Source organism: Nansenia antarctica (genome assembly GCF_963989245.1).
Source record: "Nansenia antarctica genome assembly, chromosome: 7".
Classification (NCBI taxonomy): Eukaryota; Metazoa; Chordata; class Actinopteri; order Argentiniformes; family Microstomatidae; genus Nansenia; species Nansenia antarctica.
In genome coordinates, this window is record NC_137677.1 from 17004519 (window position 1) to 17023685 (window position 19167).

The 19167-nt window shown below is 39.6% G+C and overlaps 1 protein-coding gene across 1 annotated transcript; it reads left to right on the forward strand.

The window, feature by feature from the left end:
- Positions 1 to 209: 209 nt before the first annotated feature.
- Positions 210 to 17246, forward strand: scp2b (sterol carrier protein 2b). Its single transcript, XM_080535795.1, has 5 exons — positions 210 to 508; positions 1188 to 1287; positions 6553 to 6682; positions 6967 to 7046; positions 16468 to 17246. Exons 1-5 carry the CDS (start codon positions 465 to 467, stop codon positions 16561 to 16563), a joined length of 450 nt encoding a protein of 149 aa, XP_080391921.1. The 5' UTR covers positions 210 to 464; the 3' UTR covers positions 16564 to 17246.
- The last annotated feature ends 1921 nt before the right edge of the window (positions 17247 to 19167 follow it).

A 19167-nucleotide genomic window follows, 5' to 3' on the forward strand; every position in this document is an offset into this window, starting at 1 on the left:
GGGTTTTTAAAATAAATCTCGCGGGATTTATCAAAAATAACCCTGGAATTTCCTTTAGCGACTTTGATGGGATACCCCCCTGGTCACGATTATGTCATTTTGTTTTAACAGAAAATGAGAATAGAGAATCAACACATTTTGGATTGGTCAGAATTTGCAGTGTGTCAATCACAACACTGTTAGCAAGCGCGTGGTGTGGAGGGCGTATTCAGAACCACAGCAGACCTGATGGTCGTTTGCTCTGTCAAGATTGCAGTGTGAACACGAATCGAACCAGGTCCAAGTGCAAAATCGTAACATATTATGAATCGGACCAAATGACAGGTGTGAATCAACCATTACATAATCTCTGACTGCACTTTATTCCAGCAATACTTATCCTCCTCTCGGTACTCGACAAGAACAGTCTGGTAAAACAACAGTAATATAAGGAGAAGACGAGCTGTCACAGCCTCTTTGAAGCAATGGTTGTAAAACATGACAAAAAGCGGGAATCACAGATTGTAAGGTGAGAAATACTTCCAGTTAGCTAGCTATGTACATGACAGACATTTGACACACACGTTCACTCGTACAATTCATTATTGGGTCACCCTGAGTTGTGCAACTCAAGGGGGTAGCTAGCTACTTAGCTAGTTAGCTCCTTGAAAACAATGAAATAACTTTGCAGTTAGCAATCATTGTGAACACCCGAACACCTTTACCATCATCGGGTTGACAACTGTCGCTGGCCTAATGGATGACATGCGAATAACGGACACTGACAAGCACTCATCACAACATTTGGACTCAATGTTATTTATAGTAGTATAGCATTAGCTAGCTGTTATCATGCAGTTATCCAGTTAGCCAGGCTACCTATAGTAGACATCTTCCCATGTTAACATAAATCCTGTCTTGTCCGAGACTGTCCTGTGTTTTGGGTATTAATGTCAGCTCATTCCAACCAATATTCACATGACATGACAACACTATCAAGTAGTTATCACTGCATACTGATAAGAAACATCATATTACCAGTTGGCCTACACACAGTCAGTTCACTACAGTGTGTGCATCATTGCAGGTGAGAAGTAAGAATGTATGTAGGTAACACCTTCAGTGCATTGATAATGCAGAATGTTTTTCTTATTCATGTAGCTCTTGTGTCAGGGCTATCTTTAACGTGTCTCCCTTTCTGTCTCCAGCTCCCAGAGAATCCAAGCAGTTAACACCAGTGCAGCCAATAGTCTGAATGGTTTTAAGGCAAATGCAGTCTTCCAGGAGATAAGCAAAAAGCTTCAAGAGGTAGGGTTATGACTGTTAATCTGTCATCATTTCAGTTATCTATTTCATATATTGAGGGATTTCCTCCCATGGATTCCTCAATATTCAACTGTCAAGTGTCACCTGGTCCCTTAGCAGTTCTCATCTATTTTATAATAAAGTTGAGCGATTCTACTGCTTTGTTTCAAATAACTGAAATGTCCTGTTGATTTTACCTGTTGATATGACTTGGTGGATTTGCGTCTCATTCCAGAAAAGTTTAACTGTTTACCCACCAACCACAACCATATTAAACATCTCTGGGGAGGTAGTATTCATATTGATAGTGATATACTACATTACAGGCACGTGCCGTGAGCTTTTAGATTGGGTAAGCATAAGATATAGAAATACACATAATTACTAGGGATGCACCGAAATGAAAATTCTTGGCCGAGGCCGAAGCCGAATTTAAGGAAACACTTGGCCGAATACCGAATACCGAATGTGTATCGGCCGTTTTTAATTTTTATCATTGCATAAACTAAATACATTTTGCTTTTTATTCATGCTTCTCAAAGAAAGAAATTGAGATTGAAAAAAAAAAAACTTTTATTGAACATTCCAGCAGACATCAGTCTATACCAACAAAGCACAATAAATAAAATAAATCAGTCAAATTAAATGTTTTTGTTTTCCCTGAATAGCTGCTGAAAGAAAATCTTTGTAGGCCTACAACAAAAAAGTGCATTGGGATAAAAGTGCTTTGAGCCTACTTTTTACTAGGCTACTTCTTTTCGTAAAAGACCATATTTAACATTAGTTATATTATATATAACCATTTGCTTCAACACTAACGAAATTGTGACGTCAGCCTATGTGCTACAGTACAGGCTGCAATGTGGAACGGAAGGGTGCGTTCGTCAATTCGCTTTGGAAATCTGATCAGCACTCATGGAAGGCCTCTTGTCCAATCAAATTACTTGGTCCCTTAATGACGTCGAACCCAGTGTGCGCTCCGGCGCTCTCGATGCGAATTTACGAACGCAGCCAAAATGAGAAAGCGCGTGTCCGCTTTTATTCCGAAGTCTATGCTATAGCACACAAGGGAAGAGGTCGGTAATAACGATTGTGGGTAAACACACACATATATATATATATATATATATATATATATATATATATATATATAATACATAGTGGCCACTGGCAAGGCTGTCATAATTATAAGATGTAGCAGCATGCAGTCAATGCTCGTCTCATTCGCTGTGCAGCATGGGATGCTTACACTGTTTGATTGCGTCATCAAAACACGCCCACTATTCGGTCGTAAACATTCGGTGTTTTCACACATTCGGCCGAAGGCCGAATGCGCTTTATTTTGCGATATTCGGCCGAATACATTCGGTGGCCGAATGTTCGGTGCATCCCTAATAATTACACATACACGCCATCAGTGAACGCAGTTTCAAGGAAATGCAATGTTGATGCCCTAGAACCCGCTAATAAACTGTAGTGTCACTTTGTGATCAGATTACCAAAAACAAAAAAAACAGTTGCCAGTTTCGACTATATCAGGGGTGCTCATTGTTCAATCTTTTTTGAACCAAGATCTTTTCAAGTAGCCAACCTGCTGATATCTACAAGTCCAGTTTCAACATCGCAAACGCACACATGCACAACACAGACACACACCGTTTCCATCCTCCATAGTAAACTCACAACACACTTTCTTTTCGCACTTTGTCACACAGGCACTTAGCTCTCGGCATTTAGCCAGTAGTTGTGTTTTTCCAGTCCAGTCCAGTCTACGAAATCCCTTTAGGTCGCTGACAGTAATGTCCATATTCACAAAATCAAGCAAGTTATCCTTATTGATTATTATTATTTAGATCGTTTGAGCTAGCTAGCATAAGCTATTCTGCCGGGCGAGAGGTGAAATGTTAAGTGAACTTGAAAGTGATGAGAGCCAATCAGTAGCTCTTATCGGAATTAAAGAACTACTGATTGGCTGTAAGCATGCTAACCCTGCCCACATTAAACAGCGGGCTGAGGCATCGGAAAAAAATTAAAAAGACATTTTCACGCATTCGAATGTACGCGAGGGAAAGCAGAGAGAGAAGTGCTTATAATGCAACGTAATGCAGGCAGAGTAGGAAGTGCTTACTCCTGCAGGTGGCGCTAAAAATGAATGACTCCTGCTGCCCTGGGACCTAAAATACGACTCTTTTAATGAAAACAAACAAACGGTTACATGCACTTTTATTTGAATATTTTCACTTTTTTTTTTTTTCCGTTGGGTAAGCACTGCTTACTCTGCGGCACGTCCCTGCTACATTAATGTCACTTATCACATAAGACTCTCTCTTCTCTTCTGCATCACATTTGGGTCTATTAATGTAAAATGGTGTTCCCTTATTTAGATTGCTGGATGCTGCTGCTATTTTTGCATTGACTCAGCTTTGTGTAAATCCCTAAATGACTGGAAAACACTTTGGTATTATTATTTTAGTGATGCTATACATTTTTTCAATAAGAACACTTATGATCTTCAAACTCTGGATATGTGCAACATTTCTATTCTAGGAAATGTTTTTGTCCTACTTCCGATTTTCCGTACTTTTTTGTAATTTTATATATATTAACCCCTCAAAAAAAGTTCAGAAACGTTATTTTGGTTGATTATTCCTCCCCTTTAATAATACCAATTGTTATTGTATTTTATATCGTTGGAAAGCCTGATTAGTCACCTTTACAACGAGGTACAACTTGTAAGGATCATGCATTCATGGAATGAGCAACACAGCTAAACGTGTGGGTAGCGGCCCAAAAATATTTGCCAAAATCCCCTATATTCTTCTGTTGGGGTTCACTCTCGTTTTGAGTTGCTTGGTGGATTGGATGATTGCACTCTCCCACAGTAATAAGGAAAAAACAACACATATTGGCAATTTTTACACTTTATTCATTTTACACTGCCAGGGACCTCAGTAGCGTGTGGAAGATCCATACGCAGTCACAACAGCTTGGCACCTCCTCCTCATGCTGGTCTCCAGCCTGGTCACACTGCTGTGGGATGTCAGCCAACATGGTTGCGTTGGTCACTCTGACACGTACAGCACGCCCAAGCTGATCCCACAAGTGTTCAATTGGGTTGAGGTCTGGATTCACGGCAGGCCATTCCATCCTCTCCACTCCCAAATTCTGGAGGTACTCTGTGATTATCCTGGCTCTGTGGGGGCGAGCGTTGTCATCCTGGAGGATGGAGTTAGGTCCCAGATTCTGGAGATATGGGATCGCCACTGACCCCAGAATATCATTCCTGTCAATTAGGTGCCATTCAGGTGCCAGTCACACACGTGTGAATGACATACACCTGCCAGCACTTGAAGCTCAAAACGAGAGTGAATACCAACAGAAGAATATTGCAGGGGATTTTGGCAAAACATTTTGGCCCGCTAGACACACGTTTAGCTGTGTAACTCATTCCACGAATGCATGATCCTTACATGTTGTACTTCGTTGTAAAGGTGACTAATCAGGCTTTCCAACGATATAAAATACAATACCAATTGGCATTATTAAAGGGGAGGAATAATCGACTGAAATAACGTTTCCAAACTTGTTTTGAGGGGTTTATATAATGGATCCTAGATTCCAATAATAATACCCTAAATGCTATTTTACCATGCCCAAGATAAATTAGATCGGATTAGAGGAGTTTACGCTCATGCCAATTAGGGTTGGGTACCGAAAACCGGTACACTTTACATTCGGTACCTACCGAACCGAATAGCAACAGAGATTTCGGTTCCTCTCTTGCCCCCTGGTTCCACTCAGTTCATGTAATCGAGACTGAATCGCTCTCAACATGCGCGAGGCGACGCGCTTGCAAAACAGTTTTGTGATTGGTCTGAATTTAGCGGGAAATTTGTATTTAACATTCAACAATATAACATTAGCCCGTTTTGTGCGTGTACTCTCATGTAGGCCTACTTCGTATTGATGAGCTGATAATCGTTCAGTGTGTGTGTATGTATGTATGTATGTATGTATGTATGTATGTATGTATGTATGTATGTATGTATGTATGTATGTGACTGTCAGTCACAAGTTTATATTCTACGGATGTTGTTCAGTGCTGTATGCGCGTTCCCGGTTCTGTGTGTACTCTTGTGTACTTCATATTCAATGAGCTGATTATCTTTGTGTGTGTGTGTGTGTGTGTGTGTGTGTGTCTTGGGCGTATCTGTCAGTCACATTCAGTGCTGTATGCGGGTTCCCCATGTTCTGCTGCAGCTGTAGCGTCAGGATATGTTGGTATTTGATCACCTTCTATATAAAACATCGCCGCTCTGCATTAATGGCGTGCACGCGGAAAATCGCGTCAGTGACCACCCCGCCAATCAAAAGTACTGATTTAAGTACCGTTTCGGTACCGGTACCGTTTTTAAAGTATCGATTTGGCACCGGTATCGAATAAAACCCAAACGGTACCCAACCCTAATGCCAATATCTGAAGCTGATGACTCATTCTGTTGTTAACAATTAATGTGAACATTAGACATTTACATGGGAGAACCTGGTCACGATTATGTCGCGCCGTATACAGAACCTTTATCAAGCGGTATTAATGTATATTGGAAGAATGAGAATTAGCAAAAAAGCTATTTAATAGTTTCAAAGCAACATGTGACGTTAAGTTTTAACCATACTTTTAACGTGTGTCAGGGACAACACAGAAGAGTAACATCTTGCTGCCCTTCTCCTTAAATACGATTCCCAGCAATAGGACATAGGTATGAGAAACATTACAATCTCAAAGGAATTGACAAATGGCGAGGTGTGATTTCTTCAGGATGTCCGCCAGTTACACTCATTCAACTATAAATAGTTGAATGAGTTTAATCTAATTAAATTCATTTAAATTAAATCAAAGCTGGCACCGTCTACAGCTCAGTCATTCTGTTCATTCAGTCTGTTTCCCATCAAGAATTCCGTGAGTGTCATAGCAAAGGGTCTGAATACTTGTGGAAATTAGGTATTTATTTATTTTATGTATACATTTATATTTGAATACATTTGCAAACATTTAGCTTCGTCATTATGGGGTATTGTGTGTGGATTGATAGACTCAATTTTAAATGTTTGCAAAACTAAATGTGGAAAGAATATTTTCTGAATAAAATCACTCTACATTTTTGGTAATTGTCTATAAAGTAAATGTTAATGAATTCACATAAGTCGGTGTTTCGTGAGAATTGCATATTGTAATTATGACATCTACCTGCTTGTGTCTTTCTGCAGGATGGGGAGCAGTTTGTTAAGAAGATTGGAGGGGTTTTTGCTTTCAAGGTGAAGGATGGGCCAGATGGCCAGGAGGCAACCTGGTTTGTGGATGTGAAGAATGGCAAGGGTTGTGTTCACAATGACACAGGTGAGAACTTTTTAGCATTTAAGAACTCAGAAGAAACCTTGCTTTGAAATTTGCAGAAAGATCTCATGTTTAACTTTGTAGCATTTAGTGTTCAGGTTTGCGTTCAATCACTTGGAGATTAATTGTAACAGACATTTAAACCAGGGGTGCCTAAATTGTTGCACCCCACTGTACGTATGATAAAGATACTGTCCCCGAGCGACACTTAGCATGACATCATTTTAATTAATTAATTTTAACATTGACTTACATTTTTAACATCTGAATCCCCCACTCCCTTTCAGAAAAGAAAGCAGACTGCACCATTGCAATGTCGGATGCGGATCTGCTGGCCTTGATGACGGGGAAGATGAACCCCCAGACAGTGAGTGTTCAGCCTTGGTGTGTCATGTTTTGATCAAACAAACTAGGCTGTATCACTCCAGAGCTTTACAGTCTTACCTTACCTACTTTAACTTTTTTTTTTCTTTGGAGCTGGGGTGGTTGATCTGTGGTAGAGCCATATCCTTATTTGTAAATGCTACGTTTGCAGGCAGATAGCCGGTCCTGTTACGCTTGTGAACCACAGTATCCAGCAGAGTGTATAGCTCGCAGAACAAGGTGTTGAAAACAGCAGTCTGGATGGATTAATCCAAGGCATGGTGGGCTAGGTGGTATAACGCTATACGGTATGGAATATGAAAAATGCCCAGTGTTTTTTTGTGATTTTCTGCTCCATTATCAATCAAACTGTGAAATTAAGCACTGTTTGTGTAATGTGTAACACCACCTCTGCCAAGGTAGAGAAAATATTCATAATTTCAGGAGTGATATTATGTGATTCTAGCCTGGCCTCTCACTGCAACGTCCATATTCCTCGCATTGTCCGAAACAAATATCGCAATAATTCGACGTTAAGGTTTTTTCCTACTTGCCCTGCAGGGCAAGTGCTTCTCAAATCTACTTGCCCATCTACATTTTATTGCCATATTCAGCCATTCCATATAATCACATATAACAACCCCTGTGAGCAGTTGCAGGGGCTGACGTTACCGGCGAAGTTCACGACAAATAGACTTTATCACTGTGAAGCTCATAACTATGATAACACAATATTGCAATATTTATTACTATTCTTTTTTAATAATGATAATCAACTTTCATTCATTAGTAAAGCTCCCGCAATCTCAATCAATCGCCTCTCCATATATATCATTTAATTTGTTCCATAGTTCGTTTTCAGCTGACTCAAGCTTCATTGCGCTAATAATTTCCCCGCTTCTCTGCGCATAGGAACTTTATGCATTTTTAGAGGTAGTGAGCTTGTCATTTTCTCTTCTTGTGTGACATCGCCATCCAGCGATCTTTGTGCGTCAGTACACACTCCCCCATTGTGAAGAGTGGTCGTGTGATTCGACACCTCATCGTGCTAAAAGTAGGTGAAAAAACGTTGCGACTCTAGTGTTAAGGAAGGACTATAGATATCTATTGTATCTATGTGAAGACTGATGTACATGTCCCATTTAGAAAAGAGGCTACAGAGCAGCCAGCAGTATCATTATGCTATACATACTGATAATATTAAACTATGCATTTTACTTATTAAAATATATTTTCTGTTGTCTCATTAATCGGAAGAGTAGCTTCATAATATAATTACCAAATTACCATATAATAAACCAATGGAACATTTACCTACAACTTCAAGTGGGATACCATAGAACTTACAGCAAGATATGAATAACATATGCACGATTCCATGACCCCACTTTAGAAACGTTAACATATTGGTAGCAATATCTGGCACGGAGCGCAAAGTATCAATAGGTGCGTTATTATTATTCAGTGGCAGTGACATGCAGGTCCTCTACCATTTAGAATCCACAACGTTGCATTTCCTTTGACATTGTTTGTCACATTTTAAATAGATAACATGCTACTTCAAAAAAAGTTTGCAAACGGATACAAGGTGTTGTGGCATAGCCTGGGCGCTTGAATACTGTCCTTGTTGCGACTAAATACAACTTTACACTGCGGATACCATAGATATTACATACAGTAGATACCATAGATATTACATACAGTACAAGCCTCGTTTGAGACGATAGACAGTCAGACGCATAGCGGCTACATTCAGCAGTGGCCAATGAGGCATCTACGTTTCTACATCTCTGTCGAATACTACACGGCAGAGTTTGACGCTTGAGTTTCTACAACGCGCAACTGCCAAAAAAACATACCGGCATATACAGTAAATCGATATTTGGCGACGTGAATCGATCATTGTATCGCAAGAGGCCACGATAAGAAAATCGCTGTATCAATATTTTGTCCCACCCCTAGTTCCCATGCCTGGGAATTGTCTGCAGACAGTGCAGTACATAGCTGGTATTGTGGTATCGTTCTCCACCCACAGATATGGTTCTGCGTCTATTATTTTTATCATAATCTAACTTTGCTAACCTCGGCTGCGAGCCTTCAGCCATGTTTCAAATCAACAAACTAAAAGATACGTCTAATCAGGGCTCGACAGTGCGACTGTTTTGGTCGCATTTGCGAGTGAATATATTTCTGTGCGACTTGGAAATACATTCAATCGCACCAGTGCGACTAAAAGACTGCTGAACTACTGTCATGCGCAGTCAAACTTATGTGTATAAGCGATGAGGGAATGAAAACAGTGAACAGAAACGCGTGTCGCAGAAATGCTTCACGCGAGTCCTATATGCGCTTAAAATGCGCATAATGGGTATATGGGATACAGCTCTCATAGTTCGTAGCGCTGTGTGCTTCCGGTTTCATTACAAAGAGGTTAACCCTATATGTGCCTGACGTCTAACAACATTCAAATGACTCTAACTTCATATTTTTTCGGATTTCAATGTATGACACATCATTTGAAAGCTTATGATCCGTAGTTCCAATCCACAACACGTCGCATTTGAAAGTGTTTATGTAATTTTTTTACATTTGAAAGTGTTTTTTGTTTATATATATTTATATTATACAATTTACCAGTCATATTCTGGAATGTGTCTAAATATTAAAGTTCCATAAGTATAAGCAAAATGAAGTAACAGTTTGTAAATAAATAGTAGCATTTAAATAAATTAAAAAACACAAAGCGTGAACCGTGACCCAAAAACCGAGGTTCATACCGAACCGTGGGCCAACTGAAATTATTATTCTTACTTCCCCTTTACATTGTGTGAGTCTCCATTTTTATTACGGCCAAGAGCCGGTTATGATCATTTTGATATGTTATGATTATGATAATTTGTTGTCGTTGTTGACGAAAATTGCACAATTTTCATTGTGCTACTGAAATTCTTGGTGTGCTACTAAATTTTTCAACATGGTAGCACAGTGCTACCTGGGGAAAAGGTAAGCGTCAAGCCCTGCGTCTAATGACGTCAACAACGTCATTACTAACAGGCAGAGAGGTTCGGCCAAGGCAGACAGCGGCAGCCCGCAACTGATAGGAGAAATCGCGAAATAAAAAAATCACGCTGGTACTTGCCCAACCGGGCAAGTCAAAGACGGGTTTACTTGCCCACATTTTTTTTTTACTTGCCCTGGGAAATCGGGCAACCGTTAATGTTGAACCCTGCTATTATAAATATCCGTTCGTTATATAATATTCGTTGATGATTACATAATCAAATGTAGCCCGTCTAATTGAGTCAACTGTATTTGGAACACGAGTTGAATCGCTGGAACGAGACAGGCGCGCGAGACTGATACACACCACACCTATGCCATATCATACATCGGTCCCACATGTATTAATCATATTTTTCTATATAAAACGGTATGATATGGCAGATATATGGTACATTGCAGTCGCACGCGCCCGTCCCGCTCCAGTTCTAGTAGATCGCCGACATGATTTTATTTGATGTACACATTTCATGGCAAAAGAATTCCGATTTGTGGCAGAGACAGTTTATTCACCCAACAATTGTTTGTTCACTGCACATTATAACATGAACACACTGAGGATTCAAACAAACAAAATAATTAATACACTCTGCAAATTGGCTACTACAATGTTGCCAAAATCAACTATCTAATGTTCGAAAACTAATCTACAAATATTAATCTGCATATATCTATGTAGGCTACAACCGTCTTGCCTGTTGTGTATTATCATTGCAGACACAGGTCTAATCATAACTGAACATCTGATAATAAGGTGAAGGGCAGTATTATTCATCTTTACTTTATTAGGTGAATAAACTCAATACGAATGATTGTACAGTTGTCTATAGGCAAGAATGGGCTGAAACAAAAGTAGTTACAGTCTCGCGAGATTAGGAGACTACTAATTGTAAATAGTAATCCACAATTATGGTTATTACTGGTGGCCTGAGGTGGTCCAGTGGTCTAGCACCGTGGTCTACAGTGCACACATGATATACAAAAAAAACATTATATACAATATTATAAATATCCGTTCGTTATATAATATTCGTTGATGAGTACAGGCATAATGAAACGTAGGCTACTGCAATTACTTTGCTGCGGTAGCTATGCATGCACCACACAACTTAATAGGTACATACTGTGCAGTGTATCATTCATAACTGTACATAGGCTACACATATCATAATATCTTATCACTATTGCATGGAACTTGGGTAAACCCGCTGCAAAAAAAAAAACTCAGCTCCAACAAATCCGAAGGGATTGGGAGACATACTGTCAGTTTATCATTTTCATAACTGTCTGTACATATACATATCTTATGTATCACTATTGCTATATATAGCCTATATATAAACACATTATGTTACAAATATCAGTCTTATCCACTGTATCTAATTCAGCACTGAAGCCTGAAGATTGAGCACAGTGTGTGTCCCCTTGCTACCTCTGCTGATATAAAAGAGAATTGCAGCCTTGAAGAAAAAGATGGCAGCTGAATACCAAGGCAAATACACAGAAACACACAGAAATACTGCAAAATCGCTTTATACTAACTTGATTTTGAAAATGTAAGGATGCTGGGTGATAGAACGCACATATCTAGGTCATGAAAGGAGAGGGTCCTGAAATGTGATCGAGTGCTAAGGTAGAATTCTTTTTTGTACTCACAGGGATCAAATGACACCTCACGGCTGATTAAGTGTTAATTAATGTGTTCTCTGCCAGCATTAATGTTTTGATTCAAAGGCATGATTTGCCAGATTCTCTAGACATGATTGTTTTAATTTTGAGTTATTTAATGAAGTCGAATTTGGTTTTGAATTTGAAATTATAATCAATATTCACAATTAATTAGTTCTTATTTGTTGTTAATCCAAAGTGACAACTTGCCTGACGTAGGGTGACAATTAACACGCTGATGGGGCAAATTGTCACAAATGCACACTGTATATTAATGGTCTACAACTCTGTAATGAAGATATAATCAATATGAAATATGTGCCCAAGACTTCCTTCTTTCATTTGGTATGCAATTTATACCATTGTGATGTATTGTGCCCAGTAAATGTTAGACAGCATACCCCAGCATACCCCACGCTTTTTCTTTTGATAGGGCAGCATACATTGGCAGAACACCGGCAATGGTGCTGGTGTTTCGTCCAAAGATTTTTTTTAATTTAGGTGCTTGAGTCACGTTACTTTCTTTCACTATGGACACATTTAAAATGTCCACAAGCCAACTTCGCGGTGAAGAAAGTTGGCACTTTTATGGGCAGTGGGGTGAAAAACAGTCACGCGCACGCAATAGCATTAGAATTTCTGATACAAGCTACACCAAGCCTCATAGGCAGTGAGAATTAGGGAGGCATAGCATTTATTACTTTTCCGATCGTACAACTGAAGGAGGAATGTTTTTTTTTGGGATATTAATAGGCTACATATTGATTGATTTAGTTTTCTCTTCTCAGTTTTCACTTTTTGACGTTTTGAAGTGCAGGAGGAAGTCCACTTGCCCGAACATAAAATGTACTTGTCCTGGACAAGCCTTAGGCCTATGCTACACGGCGCCGGATCTGGGTGAAACAGCGATGATCTGATATCGTTTGCACCTCACGGCTACACGACTCCGCCGAATTCGTGAGCTGAGACGGTGACGAGACGATAACGAAACGGGTGTTTCCGTATCGATAACGATGACACGGACACCCACAAATGTATTGTGGTTTACTTAATACTGTTGAGGTTACATTCAATGCATGACTTGTGCTATATAGGCTGAATAAAATTATTAAAGCGGCAAGTAACAAGTGTATTAGGCACGTAACATCCATATGCTGTATAAATAAAGTTTGATTGATTGATGTATGTGCGCATTGCATTACACAACGACAAACGTGATACGTGTTCCAATTTTATTCTTTGAACAACAGAATAGCAAACGTTAAATGACACAGATTAATAATGTATGCATGCCATATCTTGGATGAAGACGTAATGTAAGTGGAGAGGAGATTGATCGGGACTGCGGGAGTTTTCATTATGACCCAACCATTCAGCGCAAGACTTGTGCTACAAATAGCCTACACTTGATAAACCAGTGCTGTGATATTATTTATCGTCTTAGAAACATCTTAGCAAGAGGCACTTCAACAATTATCATAAAGTTTATTATGCATCAGCTCTTTTTATACAACCTAAATTTACACAGATTAATAATAATAATAATGCATTTTATTTGTATTGCACTTTTCATTCAAAAGAATCTCAGAGTGCTAATAACTTATACATGCCATATATTGGATGCAGACGTAATGTAAGTAGAGAGAAGATTGATCAGGAGTTGACCATACTACTGAATTAATGAAAATGAATGAATTTCTAGTATTTTACGGTACTGTCTCAATTATATTTAAATCATTTTCTGGGTCTACCAGTACGCTCATTGCCCAGTGTACCTGAATGCGCGATTCCATGTGGCCAGAGATACTTTTGTGCGACGATGAGAAAGCCCTTGTGTGGCCAGAGATCGGAATTGCTATATCAAAAAAGAAGTATTTACAAATGTGCAAATTGAGTTTATCAGTTTTATATTTGTTTTCAAAGTTATATCCTTTTAAGAAAAGGACCATTTATTTATTTTTTATTTACACTACCGTTCAAAAGTTTGGGGTCACTTAGAAATGTCCTTATTTTTATAAGAAAAGCACTGTTTTTTTCAATGAAGATAACATTAAATTAATCAGAAATACACTCTATACATTGTTAATGTGGAAAATGACTATTCTAGCTGCAAACATCTGTTTTTTAATGGAATATCTACATAGGTGTATAGAGGCCCATTTCCAGCAACCGTCACTCCAGTGTTCTAATGGTACATTGTGTTTGCTAATCGCGTTAAAAAGCTAATGGATGATTAGAAAAACCTTGAAAACCCTTGTGCAATTACGTTAGCACAGCTGAAAACGGTTTTGCTGGTTAGAGAAGCTATACAAATGGCCTTCCTTTGAGCTAGTTGAGTATCTGGAGCATCACATTTGTGGGTTCGATTATACTCTCAAAATGGCCAGAAAAAGAGAACTTTCATATGAAACTCGACAGTCTGTTCTTGTTCTTAGAAATGAAGGCTATTCCATGTGAGAAATTGCCAAGAAACTGAACATTTCCTACAACGGTGTGTACTACTCCCTTCAGAGAACAGCACAAACAGGCTCTAACCAGAGTAGAAAGAGAAGTGGGAGGCCCCGGTGCACAACTGTGCAAGAAGACAAGTACATTAGAGTCTCTAGTTTGAGAAAAAGACGCCTCACAGGTCCTGAACTGGCAGCTTCATTAAATGGTACCCGCAAAACGCCAGTGTCAACGTCTTCAGTGAAGAGGCGACTCCGGGATGCTGGCCTTCTAGGCAGAGTGGCAAAGAAAAATCCATATCTGAGACTGGCCAATAAAAGGAAAATGGGCAAAAGAACACAGAAATTGGACAGAGGAAGATTGGAAAAAAAGTGTTATGGACAGACAAATAGAAGTTTGAGGTGTTTGGATCACACAGAAGAACATTTGTGAGACGCAGAACAAGTGAAAAGATGCTGGAAGAGTGCCTGACGCCATCTGTCAAGCATGGTGGAGGTAATGTGATGGTCTGGGGCTGCTTTGGTGCTGGTAACGTGGGAGATTTGTACAAGGTAAAAGGGATTTTGAATAAGGAAGGCTATCACTCAATTTTGCAACGCCATGCCATACCCTGTGGACAGCGCTTGATTGGAGCCAATTTCCTCCTACAACAGGACAATGACCCAAAGCACACCTCCAAATTATGCAAGAACTATTTAGGGAAGAAGCAGGCAGCTAATATTCTGTCTGTAATGGAGTGGCCAGCGGAGTCACCAGATCTCAACCCCATTGAGCTGTGGTGGGAGCAGCTTGACCGTATGGTACGCAAGAAGTGCCCATCAAGCCAATCCAACTTGTGGGAGGTGCTTCAGGAAGCGTGGGGTGAAATTTCTTCAGATTACCTCAACAAATTAACAGCTAGAATGCCAAAGGTCTGCAATGCTGTAATTGCTGCAAAGGGAGCATTCTTTGACGAAAGCAAAGTTTGAAGGACAAAATTATTATTTCAAATAAAAATCATTATTTCTAACCTTGTCAATGTCTTGACTATATTTTCTATTCATTTTGCAACTCATTTGATAAATAAAAGTGTGAGTTTTCATGGAAAACACGAAATTGTCTGGGTGACCCCAAACTTTCGAACGGTAGTGTATGTTCAAAGGTTATGTTCAGGTATTATACACTGTGTTCAGAGACTCAATAATAAAACATCTGTGTTGACGCTGAAAACCCAGAAAATCGATAAGCAGAATTGATAATGGAATCGGTATCAATAACATCTTATCAATTTCCATCTCTACCTGTAAGCGTCACAGGCTTGTACTAGGTGTGACTGAATAAAGGCCTTCAGCAAATAGGTAGACAGTATGTGTCCCATAGTGAGGGTTTGAAATGATTTGACTAAAAGAGATCTGTGATCTTGTGCGGGCATAATTATGTGTGAATTGAAGTCCTCAACTAAACACGTTTATAAGGTGAAATAATGTTTACTGCATGTTATACTATAACATAAGAATAATAATATTTCTGTACTATCCAGGAAACCTGTTATCTGTAATGAATATCATGTGGGCCTTTGTTGTCAATACTGTACTGTAGTAACCACAATGTTTCATTGGATGGTCGCTGGTCGCTCATTGCAGTGGTCGCTCAGTAACTTTTGACCCTTGTTCTGGAACTGTTGTATACGGTTCTTTTCTAAAAGCCCCTTTTCCTAGTGGATGACTGTATTCTCCAAGGACACCTCCAAGGGTTTTTCCAATGTCTCTCATTGCCTAGAATGTTACATGTTTAGTAAGAGACATAGGCTTGGCTATGTTTTGCATTGCATTTTTTATACAAAAGCAAGGACTCACATTTTCCATATTGGCACATGTAAGAGGGAACATCTCCACACCATTTAGGGGAAGATTTGTCTATGAGGGGCTTTGTTCATTTGGTTTCACCTTTCCCAGTGCTATTTTCACACATGCTCTGTTCTCCTAACACTACCTCTCTGTGCCACGCACAGTCCCCTGCCGTCACATAAGCCTTTGTTGCTGCTGCCCCACTTTCCAGAGTCAAGTTAATCTCTTCACTTTAACCCTTGAATCAGGAACATGAACTGCAGCCGAATGCTGCAATTATTTCCATTCATTCTGTTTTCTGACCAGCTTGAGTTTTTTTTCCACTCCTGAAAATAGAGGAGCAGCAGAAATCTTTATATTGATGTGCGTGCTTGTGTTTGTGGTTAGTGATATTAGTGACACTGTCTTTTCTCTGATTCACAGGCATTTTTTCAGGGCAAGCTGAAGATCACAGGGAACATGGGAATGGCCATGAAGCTCCAGAGTCTGCAGCTGCAGCCAGGCAAAGCCAAGCTCTGAAAGAGAGGGGTTTACAGGCTGGGGTTACCTTAGCCCTGGTCTAGGATCAGCTTTTCATATCCCAGTCCAAAACTGGTCTTAGACCAGTGCTGAGGGGAAACTTCCACCTATGAAGCCAACACCAGCCTCCCAAATTCATCCTTTTAGTGTGAGGGGGCTTCTGTGCAATGGTGAGGGAGTCAACCCCATCAGTAATGACGAAGAGGAGGATTGACAGGATGATCAATGGAGAGACTGTTTTACATATCTATCTTAATCTTTCTAGACTTGTAAATTACTTCTATACTAATGAGCAGACGCACTAGAGAGAGACACTGTGTGCACATTCAACATGTAATATTAATATAAGTTTGATTTACTATTAGTCAGATGTCTTTGTATAAAAATAACCTTCATCAATGCTTTTAATGTGTGTTGGAAACTGAAATATCTATAGAAATTTGGGGCTGTGTAAATCAAGTCGTATCTGTTTCAAAACTGGGCAAAGTCATTCCTTGTTTAGTCTGTATGAGAAAAGAGATGTCAAGTGCCTCTCAGGTGATTAATGAGGTTATAATCATGGATAACCCTAACCCATAATCTGTAACTGAATGGCTCACCAAATGTGAGCATGGTCTTTGTCAATCGGCCATGCTTTTGTGACTTTGGCTGATGATTTCTACTAAATAAACATGTTTCCTGATTTAACAGACCTTTTGACTCTTGGAATGATTGTCTGAACACATGGTGACCTGATGGTGTCCCTCTCCTCCTTTTAGCTATTTTTCAGACAGGAGATACAGGATGGCTGAACACAAAGAGATAGTCAGGGATGCTGGCACCTGCTGTCCAGTCAACAATACACTCATTCATGCTGCTACCTCAAGACAGAGCTAGGTTTACAATAACATACATTATCTGTTATGCTGAACCCATTTTATAGGGCACACTTTTCCTGGCTTTTGTGATCTCATGCTTATGGTAGATTTATGGATGATGTTGATGAAGGGTAAATATTGGCCAGATGTCCCAACATGACGTCAGAGGTTTATTTGTGTGAATGGAGATGTGGTGTGTTCACAGGAAATGGAAGTTCATCCTGGCAGACTCCTCCTGGGTTGTAACTCTGTCCACTGTAGGTGGGCTTGTGTTCAAATGTGTCTCTTCACCTTTCACTGCACTCTATATGTTTTTAAGATGGTTGAGTTTAAGGGGACAATGACACCCAGTTTGAAACTTTTTTTTTGCTGAGGTCTTAATTTTTGTTGTTGTTTGACTTCATGTCATCTAGAGGATAGTGCTTGATCACTGTACTTGTGGCCCCTTGCTTGGCGAGGCTCTGCACTTTCCAACACCGCCGTGGCCTGGTTCCACACTGCCACGCTGTAGTTTTTCCTTTGTAAATGTGAGTGAGCAAGAGTGTGGCTTAAATACAAATCTGTTAACGAGCTCAGATCCAGATTCCATTGCAGCATTGGCTGGGTTCTCAGGTCTCCACCGGGACCAGCTCTGGAATCGAACTAAAGCATTTCAAGACTCTCCACACCAGTGACTGATTTTAGCTACTTTTCCTTTTCAACAATTGTTTACAGTTCTTATGCCTTGGAGTGAGGATTGTTTTGAAACATATTTAACTTTTTACTTTTCGTAGTTATTGAGGGGATTGTTCTTGGTCATATTTAGCTACATTTTCATCACCAATAAATGAGGTATTTGAAGTTTAATGTTTTTAAGCACTCAACAAAAACAACCTCCAGCCAGAGGCAAATTAACAACTGAATAGTCATAATGATTGCTGTTAAAAAATTGAATAATGTACTAATTGCTGTTGTCTTACACATACCTGGACAAAATACATTCTTGATGTTATGACAATCTAGAATATCACCACTGACATAAAGGTGAACATCAGGAAAAGTTGAATGTGGAGACCTTGGACTTCGGCATCAGATTTTTAAAGGAGTTTCCCTTTAGTTGTCCCTTAGTCCAAAATGTCTATTTTGTTGTTCCAAGTAGTAGTAATTAATTACGTTATTCGTAATTCTATGTTCAGTGACCATGAGGTTTGAAAGAAAGAATAAGGCATTTCTCTAAAATATTAGAAACCATTATTTATTGTATGCAGCCAAAATGTACAGTTTAAGGTTATCTATTCAGTGGATTATTGAAAGAGGAGACTCTTAATTAGATTCTAAAACATACCGCTATGTAGATGGAGTTCCATTTTGTGTGCAAAAGGTGCCAAATTAGGAAGGCTAAACGCAAACAAACCTACTCTAAAAAAACGTTTCCGAAATGAAAGAAAATCAAGCTGGAATGTTGTCTGTGAGCTTGGCTTAACATGGAGGGTTAAGATGGGAACAAGGCAGCTGAGAAGCCACTTCGGACACAGTACACACAAACTCACATCAGGGCGGGACTTGGAACATCTCCCTAGGTCAGCTCCAGCGTGGGTGTAAATGAGAGAGGAGAGCCAATCAGATGTTGTTTTTGTTAAAGCCTCCTTTTCAGGCTCTGGATCTGATTTCACATCTTGCCTGGGACCTTCCAGGAAAGGGGGCAAGCAGTAGTTTATGTTATGAAGTTCAAGTCAACATGACTTTTCCCTACTGTCTGCCTCAGAGC